At 39.9% G+C, this 24,293-nt stretch overlaps 1 protein-coding gene across 5 annotated transcripts in view; it reads left to right on the top strand.

Moving 5' to 3' along the window:
• Positions 1–24,293, top strand: part of ECT2L (epithelial cell transforming 2 like) — a 63,951-nt gene that overhangs the window by 23,808 nt on the left and 15,850 nt on the right. For 4 of the 5 annotated variants that reach the window (XM_074368262.1, XM_074368263.1, XM_074368261.1 and 1 more), the window contains 10 exons: positions 1,309–1,471; positions 4,611–4,863; positions 5,675–5,843; positions 6,587–6,725; positions 8,306–8,474; positions 11,633–11,761; positions 15,976–16,068; positions 17,653–17,835; positions 18,395–18,498; positions 20,341–20,466. In XM_074368262.1, the coding sequence (XP_074224363.1) occupies positions 1,309–1,471; positions 4,611–4,863; positions 5,675–5,843; positions 6,587–6,725; positions 8,306–8,474; positions 11,633–11,761; positions 15,976–16,068; positions 17,653–17,835; positions 18,395–18,498; positions 20,341–20,466 (1,528 nt within the window). The remainder of the gene's footprint in view (positions 1–1,308; positions 1,472–4,610; positions 4,864–5,674; positions 5,844–6,586; positions 6,726–8,305; positions 8,475–11,632; positions 11,762–15,975; positions 16,069–17,652; positions 17,836–18,394; positions 18,499–20,340; positions 20,467–24,293) is intronic. The other variant, XM_074368265.1, reaches the window with a different exon arrangement.

The raw sequence follows: 24,293 nt of genomic DNA, 5'->3' as shown, positions 1-24,293 counted from the left end.
TAGAAAATCCCCAAATATTTAGACATTAGCATCACTTATAAGTAACCTATGGTCAAAGAAGAAATCACAAGGGAAATCAGAAAATATTTCCAGTTAAATGATAAGGAAACTACAACAGGGCTAAGCATGTGGGATTCAGCAAAAGCACAGCTTAGAGGGAAAATATCATGTAAATGTTAATGTTAGAGAAAAAAGGGGTTTAAAATTAATGACCTAAATTTCTATCTTAAGAAACTAGGGGAAAAAATAGCAAATTACACCGAAGTAAGTAGAAGGAAAGAAATGATGAAGACTGGAAATCAATAAAGTAGGAAACAGACAAACAATAGAGAAAACCTATGAAAACAAGAGCTGGTTTGTTACAAAGAGTAATAAAATCTATAAACTCCTAGCAAGAGTAGCCAAGGGAAAAAGAGAGAAAACACAAATTGTGACTATCAGGAATGAAAAGGGGATGTTGCTCTAGATCCTATAAGCACCTAAAAAATAAAATTGTCAACAATTTTATACTAACAAGTTCAACAATTTTAATAGTTGTATAGATTCTACATACATGGTACATGAATTGAGACCGTTTTACTGCTCCCTTTACAAGGTGTATACCTTTTACTATTTTTTCCTGCCTTGCTGCACAGGCTAGGACCTCTGTTCCACGGTAAATGGAAGTAGTGAGAGTGGACAACCTTGCTTTGTTAGGGGGAAGGCATCTGCTATTTCACCACTAAGTATGATGGAGCTATAGGTTTTTATTCTAAGTGCATTGGGAAGTCATTGTAGCATTTTACTTGCATGAGTGACTTTATCTGATTTACATTTTTAAAAATCCCTTTGGCTGCTGTGTGGAGAATGGGCTCTAGGAGGGCTGGAGTGGAAGGACGGGGGCAATCAGGAGGCGGCTGCAATCACCTGGGGGTAGGGGAGAGGCGTGGAAGCAGTGCAGGCAGAGAGAAGTGGCTGGATTGGGGAACATATCTGGGGGATGTATATTTGTAAAGCTGACAGGACTTACTGATTTTGGGGTAAAAGAAAAGAAAAGAAAAAAAAAAAAACCAGACATGTCTTAACTGTTTATTTCAGATTTTTTTTCTTGTGGATCTTAGATATATTTTGTTATTCATCTTCCTCTTTAGAATGGATCATTGAAAGTAGGTACAGTATTCTTAAAAATCTATCCTTCAGTTATTTAGGATTTAACTTTTTAAATAGGTAGAACATTAGAGAAAGAACAATGACCAATATTTATACTGGATTTGTAATCAATTTTAGATATTCGTATTCTGAACTAAAGTTTTGTATTTTGCTTTCTAGGGTTGTCCAAGAGTGGTTTTCAGAAAGGATGCAAGTGGCCAGAGTGGATTTCTCTACCGTGTTACCACGCTTCATTTCTCTCTATATTTTTTCCTTTCTGAATCCGAAAGACTTATGTGCAGCTGCACAAGTCAGCTGGCCCTGGAAGTTTTTAACTGAACAGGTTTACTATTTGTCACTTCCCAGTAACAGGGTCCAAATGCAACTGTCATCTGTAATGAGGCAACTGGGGTAGTTCTCCTCCCTGAAGATAATAACTGAGGGTATCTGACTCATAATTAACTTACCCTTAAGAGAAAAAAAAATGGGGATGAACTAAAAATAGTAGTTTATTTTGTAAGTCAGGGGATATACACTATTCTAATAATTCATGCAATTTTAATAATCTTTAAATACTGAGTTATTTAGAAAATAATTTGTCTGCAATAAAGAAGTCCAACTTTTTGTGAAAAATCATTTAAGCTTTGGTTTTTAAATAATGTTATTTTATTCACCTCAATAATCGCTATACAACCACAACGCTAACTGATCCCTCTTTGGTTAACATCTGTTGAGGAGTATAAATCTCTATCTTCTACATCCTCTGCCATTAATTCTGCCTCTGGACTATCTGTCTCCTGGTAAACATTAAATACAAGTTAATAAGTTACTCCTTTAACTCGTACAAATTTTCCAGGATGAGTTTGTGCTGAGATTCTGATCTCAGAGAATACCTGCGGGGCCACGTGCAAGAGCCAACTGTGAGCCCTGGATTTCTAGCATGTACGAATCCAGGCTTAGTGTTCCTGTGCTCTGTGGTCTGTCTGTCTTACTTTCAAACTTCCTGTGTCCTTATATTTAAGGAACACATCTTGTAAACAGATTATGGTGGTAGTGGTTTCCTTTTAACACTCGACAATCTTTGACTTATAGCTGGGGTAATTCAGTCTGTTCACATTTATGTAAATACTGGTATGTTTGGGCTCAAGTCCACCTTTCTACTATTTTTTTTTTTTTAAATGGAGGTACTGGGGATTGAACCCAGGACCTTGTGCATGCTAAGCATACCAATGAACTATGCCCTCCCCTCCCCAGTATTTTATTTACTATTTTATATTTTGTTGCTCTCCTTGTCTTCTTTCAGGGTTAACTTAAACTTTTTTGAGATGAACTATAAAGCCTTTAGCAGTTCTTTTTCGGCTAACACAGCACTTATTACAGCACTCATCCTAGGGTTATTTTACCTCCTCCAAGATAATGCAGGGAGCATAGAACTCCTTAACTCCATTTGCTTCCCTGCTCAGTTTTTATGCTTTGGTTGTCAAATATTTTAATTATACACACACACAAATATAAAATACACAAACACACATTTATATATATATATATATATATATATATATATATATATATATATATATATATATATATATATATATATAAACCTCACAAGTCTTTACTTTTATTGTTTGATAGAGTCAATATTTACTTATGAGTAACTCTTTTTATGTTTTCTTCACACTTTCTTGCATCTCTGAGATTCCTTTTGGGATCATTTTTCTTCTGAATTCTCTTTACTATTTCCTAGACTGCAGCTTGCTGCTGACAGATTCTCTTAGTTTTTGTCTGAAAATGTCTTTATTTCACCTTCAAATTTGAAGGCTATTTTCACTGAGAATTTGAGCTCTGGGTTGGTAGTTAATTTTTCATAGAGCTTTGAAAATTTTCCATTGTTCTCTGGCTTTCATAACTTTTTTTTTTTTGAGAAGTAGGGAGTTTTATTATTGTTCCTTTAAAGGTAATATTTGTATTCTCTAACTGCTTTTAGGATTTTTTTCCTCTCTCCTGTTTTTTCTGCAATTTTATTACAATGTACCTAGAGGTGTTTGTCTGTTTTGTATTTTGAAATGATTTTTCAATTGGAGATAAATGTCTTACCAGTTTTGCAAAGTTCTCAGATGCTGCCTCTTCATATATTGCTTCTGCCCCATTTTCTCTCTCTTTTTTCTGGGATTCAATACACTAGATTGATTCACCATGTCTCATATGTTTCATATTCTCTTATGTGTCTTTCCCGTCTTTTTGGCCTTCAATGTTTCAGTCTAGATTTTTCTTCTGCCTAGTTTTCAAATTATCTCTTTAGCTGGATTCTAATTTCCTCTTAAACTGGTCCATTGAGTTCTAAATTTCAGTTATTTTTCAGTCCTAGACTGTTGACTTGATTGCTTTGCCAAAATTTTCCAGCCATTTAATTTCTTAGGCCTATTAATTAAAGGTTTTTTTTTTTAAGTTCATGTCTGACAATTACAACTTTTGGCTCTCCTGAGGGTCTCTATTTACTAAAAAAAAAAAAAAACTAAAGAAAAAACAAACAATTTTTATCTTTTTGTGTACCTGGCATTTTTGATTGAGAACCAGATCCTGAGTGTCAACACCGATGTGAGAATTTGAGTCTCTCTGGGTGATGTTATCTTCCTCCAGAGAGAATTTGACTTCGCTTCTGGCATTTGGGTAGGCTAGAAATAGATCACTTAAATCTAACCAGAGGATGGGCTACTTAAAGCTAGTTTCAGTCTAATTCCTTATCATCCTACTGAAAAAGATCTCGGCTGAAAGCCTGGGGTCATCACCAGGGTGCTTCCCCTTAGCGAGCCCTGAATTTGAAAATGCCTTAAATTCTTATCAACATCTAAGTCTTTCAGTCACAACTTTCTACCCTGCTTCTCAGCTTAGGCTTTACTTTGGATCCGTCAAATTCCTTGAAGTGAAAAGTGAGGCCAAATCAAAATATTACCTCTCTGGGTTTCCCTTCTCTTTGGGGTCATGGTTGCACAAGTCCTTATTGCATCAGTAGCTCAAAGCATTGCTTTATAGTATTTTGTCTAGTTATTTGATTAATTTAAACCACATGAAATTTGCTGTTTTCATATATCAAAACTGGTTGCATATTGGCAACATGGTGTGGGTCAAAGTTGTTCCCAGTAGGAAGGTTGGTCTGAAACAAGCTACCACACCATTGCTAGAAGCAGAATTCTCAGAATCTGGGGTTAAAGTAACCAAATGCTACAGGAACAGTGGATAAGTGTACAAAGATGACTAATACATATATTCATATACTATGCATGAATATGTAAATACATGTTCATCAAGGAATATTTTTCCTATGGAGTAAGGTGTATCTCTTACTTCTCAGAGTCAAGCTTAGATGGCAAGTCAACTGCACTAGGCATCTCAATGTAGTAAGAAAAAATTACGTGTCCCTGAAAAGATTACTACCAGGAAATTGTCCTTGCAGCTCATCTTTCTCATTTCTTTTTTGGAAGGATTGCTTATGGATGCCCAAATGCATTAAGTTTGGCTGGTTTCTGCCCTATACTCCAACAGAAAATGAGTATGGTGCTTGGAAGCACCATTACATTGCTTGTGTGTCCAACTTAGACTGGCTAACCCCTAGGGAAGCCGCTGCAATGTATGGGACTCTGAATGAACCCAAAACAGAAGATGAGGAGCTACAGGAAAGGCAAAGAGAAAAGTGCCTAAGGAAGATAATCTGGGAGAAAATTGCACTACGTAAGAGTGAGTGGCATTTTAAAACTTTGTATCTTAGCCAAGTATTGTTGAAACCAAGGGATTTACATAGAGGAGGACAGTGCTGTCTTTCTGAAATAGCCCGTAGGTGACATTCTCTAAAGTATGTTCAGGACAAGCTCTTTTTTTCTTCACTATATATTTCAAGTTAATCAAGAAAAACAAAAAGATTTCTGATGAAATGTATAAGGTTAAATATCCATGCCTCGTAAGACCAAAGATGGGGAGAGAGGGCTATGAACACAGGCAAAAACAAATAAATAGGTTCAAAACAAGAAGGAACAGGATCAGTGGAAAAGAAGAAAAATGAAAATGGAAATGGAAGCAGGAAGAATGACATCAAAAAAAAAAGTGGAAAGGGAGTAGGGATGAGACATGCTCTCAGCTAAGCCTTCTGATTCGCATGGTGTGTAAAGGTAATCAGCAAACCTGATTTGAGTTCTCCCATCTTTGTTTTGTTACTGACTCACCCTCTGCAAGATCGTAACAAATGGGAAATTACTGGAAGCCGAGAAGAAGGGCAAAAATAGCTGTGAAGCCTATAAACTGATGAACTGGTTTCCACAAGAAAAGAGTTGCTTGTTCTCTGAGTTTTGTATCTTGACCTGAAATGACTGGTAACTTGCAGCCACAGAGCTGAGAGGATAAGAGATCCAAACAGAGCCTGTAACACTGGCTGTAATTACTGCCATCTGGAACACTGCCCTGGTTCAGCTTTATATCTGATGCTTTATCTGTGCAGACTTGGCTGGGAGCAGCATGGAGTCAACAGCTGAGCCTGCTGCTGTCTGTTTTTCAGAGTTGTTGTTCAATGTTCGACCCCCTTGGGTGAGTGGAACACGCTGCTCTAGATTGTTAAAATCCAAATGCCAACCATGTCTCTCCCAGACCATGAGGGATCGAGTGGGATTCCATGAAACTTTGGAGAAACAGCTGATTTTGGCATCTTTAGACGCTTTGCCCAAGCGGTAAGCAAACCTCCATCTGCTGAAGGCTCAGGACTGTCCCATGATACCAAGAAATCATTCTAGAGTAATTTAGTCAACATGCAGGGATCTTGTATAATTATACAGCTCTTATCCTATGAAATAGCAATAGAAACAGTTCCTAAATCTTCAGTAACAGTAGCCTTTAACATGCTTCCCGAAGACGGAAATATGTAACATTCAAAATTTACATTTCAGATATTCTTAATCCCACAAAGAGCCACAAAAAATGGATGTAGCACATTTTCTGTATAAAGTTTTTGAGGAAAAATAAAATTTTTTCAGAAATTTTTTTATGGGGTAAGCATATCCGAATGGTATTGGGATTAGGGGTGGCTGGGGAGAGACTGGACATTACTCGGAAAACCAGGAGGCCCGGACGATGACGGAAATTTAAAATCTCTTGGCTGCTCCTTTTACAAATGCCGTTTTGAGCCCTGAAGTCTGTCACTACATTGGCTTTAAATGCCCTACAAAAGTAAGTTCCAAGAGCCCTCTTTAGCATCCTATGAACGCAGAGGGAGAGGCCCAGAGGGCGGCACTGGTCCCATCCAACCGGGAGCCCTGTTTGCTGCTGTCCCTGAAAACCACAGGGAGAGACTAAGGTCCTGAGGTCGCCTACCTTGTACGGGATAACTGATTTCCAGATAACAAACTGGTTCTCACTTATCAAAGTCAAGTTAAGGGATAATAAAAACTTCACTTACCCCCCCTTTCCCCTGCAGAAGCAGTGTTTCTGGATGCCATTCCTACCCTTTCCTACCAAAGAAAAATTGGCGGGGAATTTATGAAAGTGATGTCAGCTCTTCAAATGCTCTCCAGCCGCACTTCATATTAATATCCTCTCGGATTCCTGCATACGAGGTACCCAGTGTGTTATAAGGCCAGCCCCTTCCTGAATGGGTTTTTTTTCACCTCCCCTAGAGGGGACAGATGGCAATCTTTTGGCCACTATGGGTATGAGAATGATTAATCTCCTGCAAGGAGAGTGGTCTGATCTCAGTGGAAATGTATATACCCAAAACAGTTTTAAAAATCAGAAGCAATAAAAATCATCATAAGTCAAAATTATTTTTTAAAAATTATTAAAGGCCTAAACTGCCTTGCATTTAGTATCTGTCCAATAAATTCTTATTGAATTGAATTGGTTGCACTTAATCCATAAAAAAATCAAAGTGATACAAATATTTTAAAATTTCTTTGGGCTGCCCAAGGAATTTAATAATATCATGCAACCACCATTTCTGAAAAGAAAAATGTCAGAAATCTTATTTTGTGATCTATTTAATAAGGGTGCCATTAAATGAAAATATGCTCTTTCTATAGTGAAGTTATATATTTTTATTTTAATATGAATAAGAGAAAGGAAGCACAAAGAAGATACAGGAAGCATGTATTTATATATTTAAGTATGTATATCTGTGTACACATTTATGTATTAATACACACACGGGCATATATAAGGAGTGGCATTAGTAGGCTATATTCATTGGCTTACTTAGAAAGTTCTTGCAAAAATTCTTATCTGTAACAAAAGGGTTGCTTTCAAGATATGAAATCACTTCTCTTTTTGGGCATCTAGGAACTGACTTTGATCATTTACAACTGGCTAGCTTAATTAATGGATCCACATGAAAGCAAGATCAGAGTTTTGATCTCCACGTGATGGTTTCCATAAGGTTAAAAAATGCATCGTGCTAAGCACAGAGGATAATTGTTGATAGAATATGGGTGAATAAGCTGGTATAAAATAAATCCATTCTCCTATTTGTCTTCTTTACATAAGACTATGCCATAATTACTTGAATGTAATGGGGGTTTAGGGAAAAAGCAGAGTGTAACCATAAGGTAGTACTCTATATGTTTGAACTGTGACCTTTAGAAAGTAGCGTGAGGTTTTGGGAAAAATCAGTGACATCAATGACTTTCCAACCTGTCTGTTGCTAATGAATTAACTTCATCACAGTGAAAATTCTACTTGGTTGTTGAATTCAAAGAACAGTGGTTTTAATATTTATTTAAATGTGAAATATTTATCAATATTGATAATTCAAAAATTTATAATTAAGAGGAAAATAAAATCTATTTAAGAAGTCTATTGCAAAATTGTACAATCTTGACTTCATTATTTTTTAAAAGCTGTATGTATATCTCTGTGTAGGGGTGTGTACAAAGATAAAAAAGCTGGCAGGAAATAGTTTGTTAGAATTTCTCTCTGAGTGGTAGACTTACAAATGTACTTAAATTTCTCCTCTTATAATTAGAAAAGAAATAAAAATTTTAAAAAAACCAGTGAAGGAGAAAGCTTATCTTCCTTCTACCATTTCTGAAGAAAAACAGTCATTAAAAATCATAGCAGGTTACATATTCATTGTGTTTATTTTATTAATAAATATTCTAAAATAATGGGCTTTGGTTCCTGCAGCTCTGGTTTCATTTTCTAGATGGTGGTGAACAGTGTTAAAGCAGGGATCGTTTCTGTGGTGTACGAACACAGTGGCCTAACCTTGGAGAGCCTATTTTATCTCATAGAAAAAGCTCTGGATGGGCAGAAGGCACAGAGTGTGGGAATATTTAGTGATGGAGACAGCAGAGAAATTAATTTAATCCAAGGTAAGACTGGGGATTGGAAAGAACAACCCACTGTGCTCTGATGTAGTATTTATCCCCACATACGACCTTCAGAATACTTTTTGAGTTTCAGTTGGTTAAAAAGGTTGATATCCCAGCTCAAAGCAATCAGGCAGGAGGAGTTCCTTCTTATTCAAGAACGGACCACCTTTTTGTTCTATTCAGGCCTTCAACTGACTGGATGAGGCCCACCCATATTAGGGAGGATAATCTGCTTTACTCAGTCTACCTATTTAAATATTAATCTCACCCCAAACGCCCTCACAGATGCACCCAAAATAATGTTTGACCAAATTTCTGGGTACCCAGGGCCCAGCAAAGTTGACACATAAAATTAATCATCACACCATTAAACAAGTCTCCTCTGCCCCCTCCCCTTAGCCCTTAGGAAATACCATTCTGCTTTCTGTTCCTATGAATTTGACTACTTCAGATACTTCATCTAAGTGGAATCATACAGCATTTGACTTTTTGTGATTGGATTATTTCACTTAATGTCCTCAAGGTTTATCCATGTTGTATCATGTGACAGAATATTCTTCCTTTGAGGTTGAATAATTCATATTCCAGTGTGTGGGTATATACTCACACCTACTTTGTTCATCTGTTCATTTGCCAGTGGACATTTGGGTTGCTTCCACGTTTTGGCTATGAGGGCTGTTATGAACATAAGTGTGCAAATATCCCTGAGATTCTGCTTTCGATTCCTTTGGATGTATACTCAGAAGTGGGATTGCTGGATCATTTTTTATTTTTTGAGGAAACTCCATACTATTTTCCATAGTGGCTACACCATTTTACAATCCTACCAACAGTGCATAAGGGTTCTAATATCTTCACATTATCACCAACATCTGTTTTTTTCTTTCTGTTTTTTAATATCCTATCCCAGTGTGTATGAGGTGATATCCATTATGACTTTCACTTGCATTTCTTTGATGATTAGTGATGTTGAACATCTTTTTATATGCTTGTTGACCATTTGTATATCTTCTTTAGAGAAATGTCTATTCAAGTTTTTTGCTTTTTTAAACTGGGTTATTTGATTTTTTTTGTTACTGAGTGGTAGACATTCTCTATACAGTCTGGACATTAATCCCTTATCACTTACATGTTTCACAAACATTTTCTCCCATTCTGTAGGCTGCCTCTCACTCTGTTCATTATATTCTTTGATGTACAAAACAATTTTAAGTTTGATGAAAATTAAGCAATTTTAACAGCAGCAAATACCAAGAACTATATACGGGTGTGCACTAATAATATTCATTATACTTCCAAATGGCTTATACCACAAAGGACAGGATTTACTGGTACCACTGACCTGTTATGGGCCATCTTTTAAACATTTCAGTGATTACCCTTTGTGGGGCAAGGAGATGAATGTTTTAGAAATACTTTCAGTTTCTATTCTTCCTCATATACAACTTGCAACCTTCCTCGCTTATACCTAAACAGGTTTTAAGTTTTACTAACATGAAATCTTCCATCTTTGTGAAATGAGGGAAGATAGGTAATAACAGATGGTCAAGGATCCAGCTGGCAAGGAACTCACAAAATGGTAGAGTGAAGACAGATTTTCCTCAGCTTATGGTGGGGTTATGTCCTGATAAAATATTTTCAACTTATGACGGGTTTAAGTCAAAATGCACTGAATACACCTAACCTACCAAACTTCACAGTCTACCTTAACCTGCTCAGAACACTTACATTAGCCTACAATGGGACAAAAATCACCTAACGCAGAATCTATTTTATAATCAAGTGTTGACTATCTCATGTAATTTATTGAATGCTGTGCTGAAGTGAGAACAGGATGGTTGTGTGGGTACAGAAAGGGTGTAGTTGTACCAGCTGTTTACCCTCAAGATCAGGTGGCTGACTGGGGCTACAGCTCACTGCTGCTGTCCAGCCTCACGAGAGTATCGAACCACATACAGCTAGCCCGGGAAAAGACCAAAATTCAAAGCATGGTTTCTACTGAGAGTGTATTGCTTTACCACCAACATATGGCCAAAAAATCCCAAGTTGAACCACCGTAAACTGGGGACCCTCTGTACCCTGAATCATCTGTCAAACTTCCATCCCTGTAGCTGGAACTCAGCATACTGGGAATGGTTTCAGTGAATTTATTAGCAAAAACGAACTGCTTTTGGTTTCACTTTACCTTATTTTTGGCTTTTTTTGTTTAGTTTATCTGTGCCTGGAGCGAGTTGTATTCCACATTCAGTTTTACATAGCTTCCAAAAGTAAGGCACAGCTGCTGGCAGTCTGGGGTTTGACTGGGTGCTGAATTACACGGCGATGCGTGTCTAAGTGGCAGGGAGGCACCGACTGCAAGCTTACCCCGTGGTAGCGTGTTCACTGCCGGTGCAGTGCAGGAGCCGGTGAGGGTGTCCTGGTCCCAGCCTTCTTGTTCTCCAGATGAGAAAGGTTTCCAAATTCCACCTTTGCCCTGTTTTCTTTTTTTAAAGCAAGAGTAAAATAACAAAATACCTCAGAAAGCAAAAGTTTCCTTCTAGATAATGATAGTGTTTTTTCAAAAGCTTTTTCCTTAAAAACAAAATGAAATCTCTCACTCCAGTCACCTGGAGAGGTCCTACCCTTGCGCGTTTAGACCTCTCGGTGCGAAGAAGTGAAGCGGAGGGATTGTTGTGCCCGACTTTGCTCCCTTCCTTTGCTGGGGCTGAGGAACGCAGCGTCTCCAGGGCTCATTTGGAAGTGGGTCCAGACACGTGCGGATGAAGGGCGTCATCACACTGCATTCCCAGGAAGTGAGAGGGACAGCGATGCTTCCCATCCCTGGGAGCCTTACTTCTGCTCTGAGGGACTTATTTTTTGATTGGCAATTGGAGGACACATTTCCCCTTTAGAACTTGGTTGCAAAATCCCCGGACTTGACTGGCCATCCTCCTCAGACGACATCCTAAACCTAACTGCTCAGTGTCCAATAAATCCAGAACGTGAGGAGCCCGTGGCCACGGTGGGGGTCAGGGGTACCTTCCGTGGCCCTAACGTAGAGGCAGCGCTGAAGCAGCGGTGTCCCGGAGATCTTGTCCCGGAGCAGGCTTTTCGCATTTTCACGAGGTGCTGAGAGTTTCTCTTAAACTAATACGAAATTTTGACTTTTTTCCCCTCAGGCTATAAAATTGGTGTTAAAAATTTATTGAGGCCTGAAGTGAGAGACTTCTGGGAGAAGTTAGGAAGCTGTGTGGCCCCTGAAGATGAAGGGGGTCACGTGGACATCTTTGCACCACTCGGAGCATCAGGTCAGTGCCGAAAAGCAGTGGTCATACCTACTTTGTGATGGGGTTTAGTGGATTTGTGAGATGCCCTCTGTTCAGAAGACTCAGTCACGTTTATTTTTTATTTCTTTTTCTCATATATCTCACATACTCAGGTATTTAGGGGGAAAGGGCATCAGGGTTAGTGGTCTGAGTAACTAGTCCCTAAAGAAAGCAAGCCACTGGTGGCAAGAGGCAATCAGGAACATTATTTCTATTTCTTCTGGAAAATACAGTAAAGTCAGCCTCCATCGTACAGGGAAAAGTGCCCGACCAGCATAGGACCTTAACTGGTCAGTCTGAGAAAACTTTCCCTGCTGACCCTGAACGAGTGGGCATGAACTTGGTGACCAGGGACCTGGACTTGAATCTCACTCACATCACCTCAGCCCTGTGGCCTCTGTTTCCTCCTATGAAAGTTAGGATATTAGTGCCTTACGATTCGGGACTTCTGAATAGCAAAACAATATAATTAAATAACTAAAATAAAAAATATTTAAATACTTAAATATTAGAGTATTAAAAACAATGAAGTGCCCTGTAAAAGTGAGTGTGGTAGCTGAGCATTTTAAGTGCCTCTGTTTGGTACCAGCCAGATTTAACAGAAATCTGTTAAGTAAAAGCTCTGCATTCATGGATTCCAGGGCTGTGTGGTTTTTGTTTTTGTTTTGTTGTTGTTGTTTTTTAATCAAGCAGAGCAAGAGAGAAGGAAGGTGAAATTTCTGTTTCTTACTACCGATTCCTTAGGGAGCTTTTTAAAAATTCTTCTTAATCCTCAGATTTCACTGGACTATTCAGTACATACAAAGCATGACCCTGGCAGGATTCCACCAGGCGAAGGAGAAAACAAAAGGATGGGAAGGAGTTTAAAAGAAAACAAAATACAAATTACTGTAAAAAGAAATTTTTTTTTTACAGTTATTACAATTATATAATCTCAACTATGTAGAATCTAGGCATAGAAAACTCTAGGAGGAAATATAGTAAACTGTTAACATTGTCTATCTCTGGATGTGTTTTTCAAATTTTTCTACTTTTAAAGTCAGTTTGAGAAGAGTAGGTTACAAAGACTAGGGATGGTGTGATCTCAGTGTTTAAAACCTGTGCATGCGTGGGGGAGGGTGGCGGCGGTGCGTGTGTGTAAAGAGGGTTTGGAAGGATGTGTGTATACCAACACGCCAGCGAGAGTTGGATAAGATGAGTGAGTTTTCCTTTCTTTTATTTTTCCCCTTTTATTTCCTTTCTGTGCCTCTATTTTCTGTACTGAATTAGTACTACTTTTATAATGGGAGCAAAGCAAACTTTTAAACTGGAGTAGGATAAAAAAAGGAAAGGATGTGAGAAAGAAATGTATTGAAAGGGTAAGAGAATAAAGGCAAAAAGGGGGAAGGAAGAATAGATTTGATGACACAGAAATGGTCTCAGGTGAAACTTATTGGCACTCAAACAATAGATTTCCCACCACCATTCTGGTCAAATATAATTTACACCTGGATGAACCATTGGGCCCCTGGTTCAGTCAGAAGACCCTGATTTCTCAGGCAAAAAAATCTCTTTTCCACCACCTCAGGTGTCACACTTGAGCTTGTCATCCCTGGTAGCTGTCATCACCTCTGAAATCAAATCTTGATCTGAAGCCTGTGTCTGAGTACCACTTCCAAATCCCACGCTCAGATTTTCCTACTCCATCAGCTCTTTGCCTGAATACCTCCAATCCACACATTCCCACTTTTCTGTTCTCTATCACCATGCCTTCGACCCTGGTTCCTTCTTCATTAAACTTGGATTAATGGTTCCTCATTATTGTTACTCTCTTGCAAGGAAGCTGAACTTAACTCTTGTTTATTTTTCTCCTGGCTAAATCCCAATTCATTTGGCTAAATCCCAAAGCTGGCTAAAACACAACCATGTGCATAATCTATGCCTGCCTGTACCAAAGCAGCTGAAGACTGTTGGAAAGAGTAATACAACTGTTCTTGTTGATCTAACTTTACTTAAATGGCATACGTATCAAATGGGATTGCAGCACCACTAGGCAATCCTACCGCATTTCCGCGGTAACTTCACTTTCCCATTCTTTGAGATAACTGTCATCTCTTCTCCGCTGGAGTCACTCTTTCATTAATGCTCACTCACTTGTTGACTTCATCTTTTACTTCTTTAAGGAAACCCCTTAGTTTTCCTCCCACCACAAAATCCGCCACCTACCCCACCTCTTACCTTCATTCTGTCTTCCCTTCTGTTACGATGGCAGAAGCACTCATGTTCAACTCAAAAGAATGACTTCTCCACCTGGACTTGGCATCTCATCGCCTTTCACCTTCACTCCGACACTCCAGTCCTCCCCCATAGCCTGTCCTCTCTCTTTATTAGCTCATTCCCATCAAACCAAGAACACCTGTACTAGCTCCACCCCTCTCCCGCCTCCTAAAAAGAGAAGGAGACCCTAAACTTTCCCTCACCAACTTTTGAGTTGACTATACCAGTGGTTCTCAAAGTTTTCATGTGTATTTGAATCACCTAGAGGGCTTGTTAAAATATACATTCTGGGTCCCACCCTAGCGTTTTGGATTCAGTAGGTCTGTAACCGGGGCTGAGAATTTACATTTCTAACAAGTTCCCAGGTGATGCTGATCTCTGATCCCAGAGGCACACTTGGAGAACCGTTGGTCTAGCTGACAGCCTCTGCCTTCCTCACTTCTCACTCACTCCTCAAGCTCTTCCAAGTGGTCTCTTTCTACTGAAAGCTCTTTTGGAAGACTATCAGTGACTTCCATGTGCCCAAATCCAGGTGTCCCCTCTCTGTCCTCACCCTGCTTTGACTTCTCAGCATCTGAGGCAGATGAACACTCCTCCCTGCAACTTTCCCTCTTCTCTTGGTTCCCCTAATACCACCCTCTTGTCTTCCTCCTACCTCAGTGGCCTCTTCCTCTCAGTGTCCTTTGCTAGCTCCTCCTCCTCGGTGAGATCCTTCAGTGTACCCAGGTCTGGATCCTGGGCTCGCTTCTTTTCCATGACTAAGTATTTCCATACACTCATCTCCTAGGGAGTCTCATTTATTCTTATTCAGTTTATATGCGGGAGATTCCCAAATTCATGTCTCCAGCTCTGGAATCTCTGAGCTGCAGGTGCATATCTAGGCACTTTTACTTGACATTAAACAAGGATGTTTAATTTGCAGGTCTCATAGGCATCTCAAAGTTCACACATCTAAACCAAACTCTTGACTGCCTCCCAGCACAAACCTACCCCTTCCCCAGGATTCCTCACTTCAGAGATCATCCTTCACCAGTTACTGCATAAGCCAGAAACCTGAAACTCATCTTTTCCTTGGCATTACTTTAAAAAATTTTAAAAAGCTTTATTAAGGTACAATTGACATACAGTATTTAAAGTATGTAATTTGATAAATTTTGACAAATGAGTACACACTCTGTGAAACCATAAAACAATCATTATAATGAACATCATCATCCCCAGAGGTTTCCTCCTGCCACTTTGTAATGTCTCTCTCCCACTTCTCCGCTCCAACCTTAGGCAACCCCTGATCTCATGACATACTGGTTTGCATTGTATAGAATTTTCCATAAATGGAATCATATAATGTGCATCATATAATTCTTTTTTTTGTCAGTCTGCCTTCACTCCAAATAATTATTTTAAATTCATCCTCTTCATGCTGGTTATCAATGGTTCATTCCTTTTCACTCTGGAAATAACTTGTACAGATATACCGCAATTTGTATATCCATTCATCTATTGGTAAATATTTTAGTTCTTTCCAGTTTTTAGCTTTTACAAGTGAAGCTAAAATTTGACCATTGTATTCCATTTATCTTTAGCAGTTTTACATCTGTCCTCTTATAATAAGACTCCTCCTTTGAGTCAGATTATTTTGGAAAATATATGTAGACTTTTCTGTCTTTGGCCTGAGAATTCCACATTTGAAAATAAGCACCAGGTCAAACTTCATGCCTCCTTCTCCACCCTGTTGGCAGTCCTCATGAATTAAGTGTCTGGACTTCAGCGCTTAGGGGTGAGCTGAATGTGCCGATGGACTGTTCCATGAGGGATCTGAATTGAGGACAAGATCTGCAGGTGGCCTTTCCTGGCCAGCAGATTAGTGCTCCTAAGGAATAGTTAACTGTTTCATGGCAAAACCTGTGAGTAAACTAACAAAAGTATTTTTGGCTATGCAGAGGCCGGAATAGAAGTTCTTTCTCAGCTGTCTCAACTAACTGGCACGTTATTTACTGCCCCCACTGGGATTGCAACCGGCTCTTATCAACACAGTAAGTGTATATGGGAGCTGACCATCATGCCCAACACCCACCAACTCCAGGATCACCAAAGGGCAAAACACAGCCAATACTGTTGGTCCTGCTGATGTCAGTTACTGCCTTTCATTCCTTCTCTGAAGGGATGCTGTCACTTCCCAAACTAGGTCTTTTGCCATCACTCAGTGATTTGCTTAGGAGATTATTATCGCAAATATTTGCTTCAAACCATCATTTGCAAAAACGTCAGCTTTAACAGTTAAACAAAGATGTATAGTAGCTGATCTAGGGAAATAATAAGTACAAAGAACATTTTTTCTTAGTAAAATAGAATCAAAGTGCTTTCATTTGGAAAAATGAATTGCAGCTCTAAAGGATGGTGAAGAGGCTGGCTGGAGTTCCATTTCAGTAGCATTATCTGAGAGGAAAAACAAAAATAAAACACAACTAGAAGCAAAGTTTCATTTAGATACTGCTTTAGCTGCAGCTGTTGGATCAAACTGTAACATTGGCTGACCAACAAGAGAGTCAAATTGCTTTACTACAATGCTAATCCTTTTCCCCTTTAAAACTCCCTGGCCTCCTATCAAACAGGGCTTAGAGTGTTGTAGAAACTATATAAAACATTACTTCTCTATTCCTGAATGCTAAGGGTCTTTCAAGACTGAAGAAAGCTGGCATCATTGGGAAACTTGTAAGGGAAAAGATTTCATGTAGATACAACAAAAAGCATATTGATCTAATATAGTTGTTGGTTTTTGTTTTTTTTTTTAGCAGAAGTCGCTTGTTAATTTTAGTTTATTTAGCAACATCACCAAATGACACATTTGGCCCTGTACAGAGAAGAATCAGCCTCGAAGAGACAGCAGGGCACAGACACTGCTCTTTCTAAAACAGATTTTCTTCTTTTTCTCCTCTGTCTCCCCTTCCTCCTGTCCATCCTGCTTTTCCCACTCTCCTTCTTCCTCTCCTTCTGGAAGAATGTATTATAAATGTTTTCACACTTACCAGCAAAAGTGGGGGGAGAAGAATCAATCTATCCATTTAGAACAGAAAATAAAGTTGAACCTGGCCCTGTGTCATTCTGTAATTGATTTTCCAGGAGAGAAACTTTCTTAAGCACCCACTACAATGCAGAGATATTTGTAGAAAAAGAGCAGCTTCACAGAATGTAAGATAGATACGAGGTTGGCTACAATGGGGATGACTTTGGATGGAGAAGGAACTCAGGGCAGAGTGGGGTTTTCCTGCATTTTTATCTTTAGGATGTAAACATAAAACAGAATTTCTTACTTGGATGTCTACTCTGCTTTCTGACACAAAAATCCAGCAGCTATTTAATTTTTAATTTCAAACGCAGTATGAAGTGTCAACCTTCTCTATCAAAGAGTAGATAGACATTTGAAATGATTCATGTGTCCTGTTTGAGTGTCTCATTTTACCTTTGAAAGCCGACTATGGGTGTTTATCTAAGTCTTCTAATGAGAAAGGATAATAAGCCTGATACAAATACAACGAAAATGTTTTGTACTGAAAACGGGATGAAATCTTCTATCCGAGCTTAAGTCTACAATAATAAAAGGAGAAAATAATTGTCAGTTCTTAGTGACTGGCTTGGACGACAGTGGGACAGGGCGCCCCCTTCCATCTACTTCAGCGAATCAAAGCTGCAGACATGGTCCAGCCTCACCGACTTCCTGGAAGACACCTTGAAATCAGTAAGGAAACAATTAAGTCCTCTCTTCAAGGAGCTGCAGAAGAATGCCAGTGGGAGGATGATAGGTGAGAACTCTTGCTACTTCTGCTGCAGGTTAATTTTGAAGCTTGTTACATTCCATGGTGAATACAAGTTTAGGAATGCCTAAGTAAAAGTGGACTCTTAAACATTTTCGGTATAACTTTAGTCCCTTTGTTTTTCATATCTCCTTTCAAATATAAAGAATATCCACTAAGAACAAATATATTCATCTTCAAAATGCTGAAGCTAGTTCCTAGTTTCAAATTTTACCGTCTTATTAATTCTGTGTCAGTCAATTGTTTTTGGTGCAGTTGAGAATCTAAACCTTATAAGGCATATTTTCACGTGTTGTTTTCTTGTCCAATTTACAGATTTCATTCAGTATCAGCTTTGTCAGGGTGGGTACTTTTATATGCTGCACATTTAGAAGTTTTTGTTCATTTTATATTTTATCATGGTAGATAATCCTTGTGGCATAATAGAATTTTTCTTTTTCGTCTTTGCATGTTTATCCACTAACAAGAAACTGCGAGAACTGAGTTTTCTTCTTGATCACATCTTTTATGTAAATTAATTGCAGGGCATATGGCCTTATATTTACAGGGCAATTTGTATTCGACACCATGAGTATGGCTAACACTCTAAATAACCAAGAAATTGTACAAGCTCTGGCAGATGGATTGACAGAACTTTCAAAAGAAAATTCTGTAAGTGATTCTTTGAATAAAACAAACTATAAAACCCCTAACACTTTAAGTTTTTAGTTTGCATTTATTGTTATTATTATTTTTTACCAGTTTATCCCTTTGGAACACAATTTCTCAGAGAAATTATGTTGGTTTATGAAAAAAGCCACTGAGAGATTCTGAACCTAAGATATATTAGGTGCACAATACAGACACATGGGAAAATCTCGGTTATTTAAAGTTGATCACATGGTGCACTGTTTTCTCTCTTGTGATTAATTTTAGTCAGAAGTGACTTATTTTAAAAACATGTTTAATGGCTTTATATTTCACAAACATTATTCAATGGTTAAAACAATTAATAGTATGGCAGAAAAACTGAGAAAGTGTGAAGCCAGCTATGAAAATATGAAGGGCAAAGAAGGCTAGATGAGAGAGGAAGGGAAAAAGAACACAAAAGAACAGACACAGCAAATCAGTAACTTGGTTGGGGATAAATGTGGGGAAAGCCTAAAGAAACATTTTCATCAGAAACAAGTCTTGAGTGCTCTCCCAGAAAAGTCAGCCCACATTCCAGGAAACAGTGCGGAGGCATTGTAGAAAACACACTCTGCCCCAAGACCAGAGCCAGGCTCTAGGAAGATAAAATACAGCCCTACGCATCTGTGGGTACCGCACCCACAGATTCTGCATCCTTGGATTCGACCAACCATGGGTTGACTATATCCAGAAAAAAAAGATTCCAGAAAGTTCCAAAAAGCAAAACTTGAATTTGGCCATGCACTGACAACTATTTACATACCATTTACATTGTACTAGGTGTGATAAGTAATCAAGAGATGATTTAAAGTATACAGGAGGATGTGCTCGGTTATATGCAAGTACTATGCCATTTTGTGTGCAGTTGCGAAGGGACTTAAGAATTTTGGTATCTGTGGAGGTCCTGGAGCCAATCCCCCATGGATACTAAGGGACAGTTGTATGTAGCGCCCAGTTCTAGGGAAGCTGAGACTAGGACAGGAATAGAGATGATGTTAACATCCCTGTGTGCAATAAGCTCTCTAGTTTTCCAAGGAAAGATTCTCAAATCCTTCCCTCCCACTGTAGTAATTCTACTTTGTGGGTGAGTTGAACATCGTCTTTGGGCACACTCTCCTTACCTGTCCTAGTTTCAACGTGGCTTCCTGGACAAGCACCACACATCTCCTGGGTTCGCCGTCCAGTGTGGAGCCTGAGAAGTTGCAGTTAGCCCTGATTTTCTTCTCTGAAGACTCAGCTCCTCAGCTCTCTAGCAGCTCTCGGGCAACCCAGTGATAAAGGCCCTGGCAGACTTTGCTGATAAAATGATGAGGGATGTTTGCAAAGAGGACCCTGAGGCCCTGCAATTCTCTGCACTGTCCCCAAACACCAAAGAATCATTAAACATGTTTGGTGTAGGTTCACAATACTTATTATAATTTCGATGGTGCTCAAACTTACAGCCTGAGGGGGAACCAAATTTGGGAGTGTTACAGGGTGATTTCCCCAAGAATTCTGTTGCAGTAGCCTCTCCCCCAGGCCTTCGTTCCCCCTGTAAGACAGCAGAGTCATCCTGTCCCCTTGCCTATCTGGCTAAGAGGCTGGTGTGAGCCACCTTGGTTCTGAAGATCCTGAGACCCTCCCACAAGACCTCGAACTAAGATTAACTAGAAAGTCCCATTTACTAACTCTAATCGAATACTACTTTGTTATCTGGACTTACAAATGAATTAACTAGAATGCTGAAAACTCTACTGAAAAAATGTGTTCTTTTTTCTGCTGCAATTTTTTGACCTGTATTTTAAATGGGAATTCTTTTTTGGGGGGGGGTGCTGATCTTTCCAGGACAGACCTCTGGAATTTTTGTCATCTTTCCTGCTGAAGAAATGTAGTAAAAAGAGCAAAGATTTTGAAGGAAATATTATCCTGCCAAAATGTGACCCCACGGCAACATGCGATTTATCCATGGAGGTAAAGTTGTTGCAGCATTTTTATGCCATTGCTTCACTGTGGAGTTAGACACATGTGCTCAAGAAATTCATAAACAATAATGATCATTCTACCTGGAAAGCTTTCAATTTGTCATTTCTCCTAAGAACTTCATTTTCATGGATTATTATTTAAATAAAGGTGTTTTGCAGTTTCATAATATGAGTAACATTTAAGCCACTTACAAGCACATGTGGCCCCGTGCTGGCAGGGGTTACACTATCCGGCTCTTGGGGGAAGAACTGGACTCTGCATTCAGCCTGCCATTCACTCAGTGGAGGCCTGAGATAACCTAAAGAGATTTTTTTTGTTTTGTTTGTGGCCCAGGACACTTCCTTTGTGAAACTAAAAAAAAATTTTTTTTGAGATTCAAATTCATAAAAGAAAAATAAAGTGGGTTTGAAACTAGTTCTTTAAGCAAGAAGAAATCATTTTGTCAGGACTAGATTCAGAATCCATACATTCTTGGCTAAGTGAAATGATCGGGATTCAGGAAACACTGAAAATTGTATTATCATTCAGAGAGCTGATTTCTAGGAAAGTGTCATTTTATGCCCGTTGAAAAAACATCACCAATCTTTGATGACTGAAGGCTTGGGATACCATCCCCAACACAAAGTTGCCGTGGAGACTGTTGGTAGGAACAGACGTTTGAGTTCCCCTAGCAGGCAAATCCTGTGCCGCCCTAGGAACCTGAAATTCTGTAAGTCTTTGTCGACCTGGTTCTAGAGGACAGCACAGAGCAGGGAAGGGCAATCAGCGAGGACTGCTGGTGGCGGCGTCCCCTCTGCCAAGCTGCCCCTCCCTTGCTCAGCAGAGTGAAAAATCTGCAGTCGTTTGGCCCCAGCCCTCTGTTGTTAGCAGAGCCTGCCCCGTAGCTGAACCCCTCCCCCTGAAGCGGCTTATTCTTCCCAACCACAAGCATCCTCCCCGAGAGGAGTCTTAATAAACACATTTCCAGGGATATCTAAGCCTTTATAGGTCAGAGTCCTGCTTCCCTGCTGCCCCACCCCTAATCTGTCTTTTCAGGAAAGTCTCATGAACCATGTATTCATCAGGGTTCTCCCGAGGAACAGAACTATATATAGTTCTGTGTGTCTGTATATAGAAAGGGGTTTGTTATAAGGAACTGGCTCTCACAATTATGGAGGCTGCCAAGCTCTAAGATCTGCAGGATGAGTCAGCAAGCCAGAGCCCCAGCAGAGCTGGTGGTGCAGTTCTAGTCCAAACACAGGCTGGCTCGAGACCAGGAAGAGCTGACATTTCAGTCCAAAGGCAGGAAAAAACCAGTGTCCCAGTTTGAAGGCTGTCAGGCAGGAGGAATTCTCTCCTACTTGCAGGAGAGTCAGCCTTTTTGTTCCACTCAGGCCTTCAACTGATAGAACGAGGCCCACCCACACTAGGGCAAACAGTCTGCTTTACTCAGTCTATTGATTTAAGTGTTCATCTCACCCCAAAATGCTCTCAGAGGCATAACCCAGAATAGTGTTTGGCCAAACATTTGGGCAGTCCATGGCCTGGTCAAGTTGACATATAAAATTAACCATCACAGACCACCTCTTGGGCAGAGGTCAAATCCCCATCTTAGTTCATCTCCCTAAAGACTTACAGGAACTGACCATATGTGAGGCACTGTACTAGACCCTAGGAATACACATAAACTAAGACACAGCCTCTGCCTTTGAGAGACCTGCACATACTTAGATGATGCAGCATGATTGCTGCCTGTTAGCAGGATGCACAGAAGGGGATGGAACTCAGGGCAGGCATTTAAGGTAGATTCCCTTTCTGCCCAGAGTCCTCTTGCCTTGTTATAGTAGCCGCTATCTCTTTGAGATTCCTGGGAATTAATCTCCCAAAAGGGTGGACGTCATCTCTATCCCCCCTTTAGCCTGTGAAAACCTTTAAAAAGTAACACTCAGGGCTCCAGGACTACTCATTTCCCCTTGGTTCACTAAAGGGAATAATCAGCATGTAACCACATTACACAGGATCCGAATCCTTCCAAAACCCTTACAACGTCTAGGTCATTCCTGACTCCCCAAAAACCTTATTGAAGTTCTTCCATCAACCTTTATTCCTCAAGAATGACAGTGTCACCCTCAACCATGGATGTACAGACCCCAGAAATGCCCCACTTTGGAGCAAGAAAACTTGAAGGAAACAATAGGGACAAAACTATAGGTGTTTCCTCTTCTAAGGGTTCATTTTACATTTGAGAGACCTTACTATTGGCAAGAAGCATTGCTGGACTCTCTGACCCCTAAAAGGATGGTCACCTAGAGCAAGTCCTCTCAAAGATTCTTTCATTCTTTCCTCCGCCAAATAAAATCCACACTGAACTAAGTCTTCTCAACCTGCTCTTGACCTGATCACCCAATCCCTTTAATGAAACAATGCAGAAAGTTGGGGCTTACAGTTGCCTCAATGCTGGAAACCAAGCATGCTCTTGTTACATCGCCTGCCTGTAATGAAACTACAGAAACGTGAGACTCCTTCATGCCTAGGCGTGTCTTTGATATTTTCCTTTTTTTTTTTCCAATCAAATTAGAAAGAAAATATGTTAGATTCTTACTTGATTTTCTGCTATTTAACACTTAAGGGCCTGTGCACAACACCCACGAAATGAAATTGGGGAACCTAGGAAGGGAAACCACAGCTTACATGTAGGTGGTGAGTTCAGATCAAATACAGAAGCTGAGTTTCTCCACTCCCTGGGGTTTATGTTTAAAAAGTGTAGATATTTGTCCAGAACAGCAAACAAACTCACAGCCCTAGAAGTGGAATGTAATGCCTTCTTCTGAGATAACTGTTTTAAAGATCCTTCCATAGGGGCTTGTGTAAGAGGGCCTGTCTGCCAAGTCCAGGACCAAACACACACACACACACACACACACACACACACACACACACACACAGACACACACACACACGGGTACACACAGATCTATAGACAGACATGTGTATATATAGCCCTCTCTCTCTCTCTGTCATCCTGCCCCCCAGGCGGTAGTGACGGCTGGTCCTGGTGTGCCTGCAGTGTTTCCACTGATACTATACAACCATGGAGGTGGGTGACAGCCAGAATCATAGTTGCTCTTCAGCTCTGCCTGTCATTTGCACCACTATTTCTGGCCCCTAGTTCAGGCAGCTGAGTGTTATTCTGGGAGGTGCACCAGCAATAACTAGGATGTCTCTGGAAAATGCAGTGCCGGCCTGTGCTCCATCCTAGAGGACAGTTCCTCCCACGCGATCAGAGGTCTCCCTTCCATGCCATGGAGAGAGCGAGGCAACGGCCCACCGACCCAAAATAATCGTTTTCTTTAAAATGTGCAGTTTGTTGCCCCTGTTACTTCTTCTGAATTCATCCCCCAAAACAAATAGGGGATAGCATCTTAACCTAAAAATAGGCTCTAAAAAATCCTAACAACTGGACGTGTAGCACAAAATGAGAGAACTCTACATTTTTAGGTTCAAACACAATTACCACGTCCAATTGATTTCTTATCCACAAAGAAAAACTTATATTTAAAAAAAATAGCTGTTGCGGAGCCAGGGGGATACAAAGCCCCGGTCTGAGCAAGCAGGTTTTAAAATAGCCAGGAGGTCTAGGAGTCGTGCTGATGCCTGAGTTTTAAGGCACAAGCACTCAAGTGAGCCTGTCCAATAGGATGGCATCCCAGGTGAGGGGGCCTCCCTCGTCTGTGGGCCCACAGTCTGATTCGGTACCGTCTGGGCTCTCTTCATCTTCAGCCAGCCAATCTGAGTTTTATTTTCATTTTACATCTGCACCCAGTTCTACCTACACA

The sequence above is a fragment of the Camelus bactrianus genome, chromosome 8, assembly GCF_048773025.1.
Source record: "Camelus bactrianus isolate YW-2024 breed Bactrian camel chromosome 8, ASM4877302v1, whole genome shotgun sequence".
NCBI lineage: Eukaryota > Metazoa > Chordata > Mammalia > Artiodactyla > Camelidae > Camelus > Camelus bactrianus.
The sequence above is the reverse complement of the archived record's forward strand: the minus strand, read 5'-3'. Positions and strand labels throughout refer to the sequence as shown.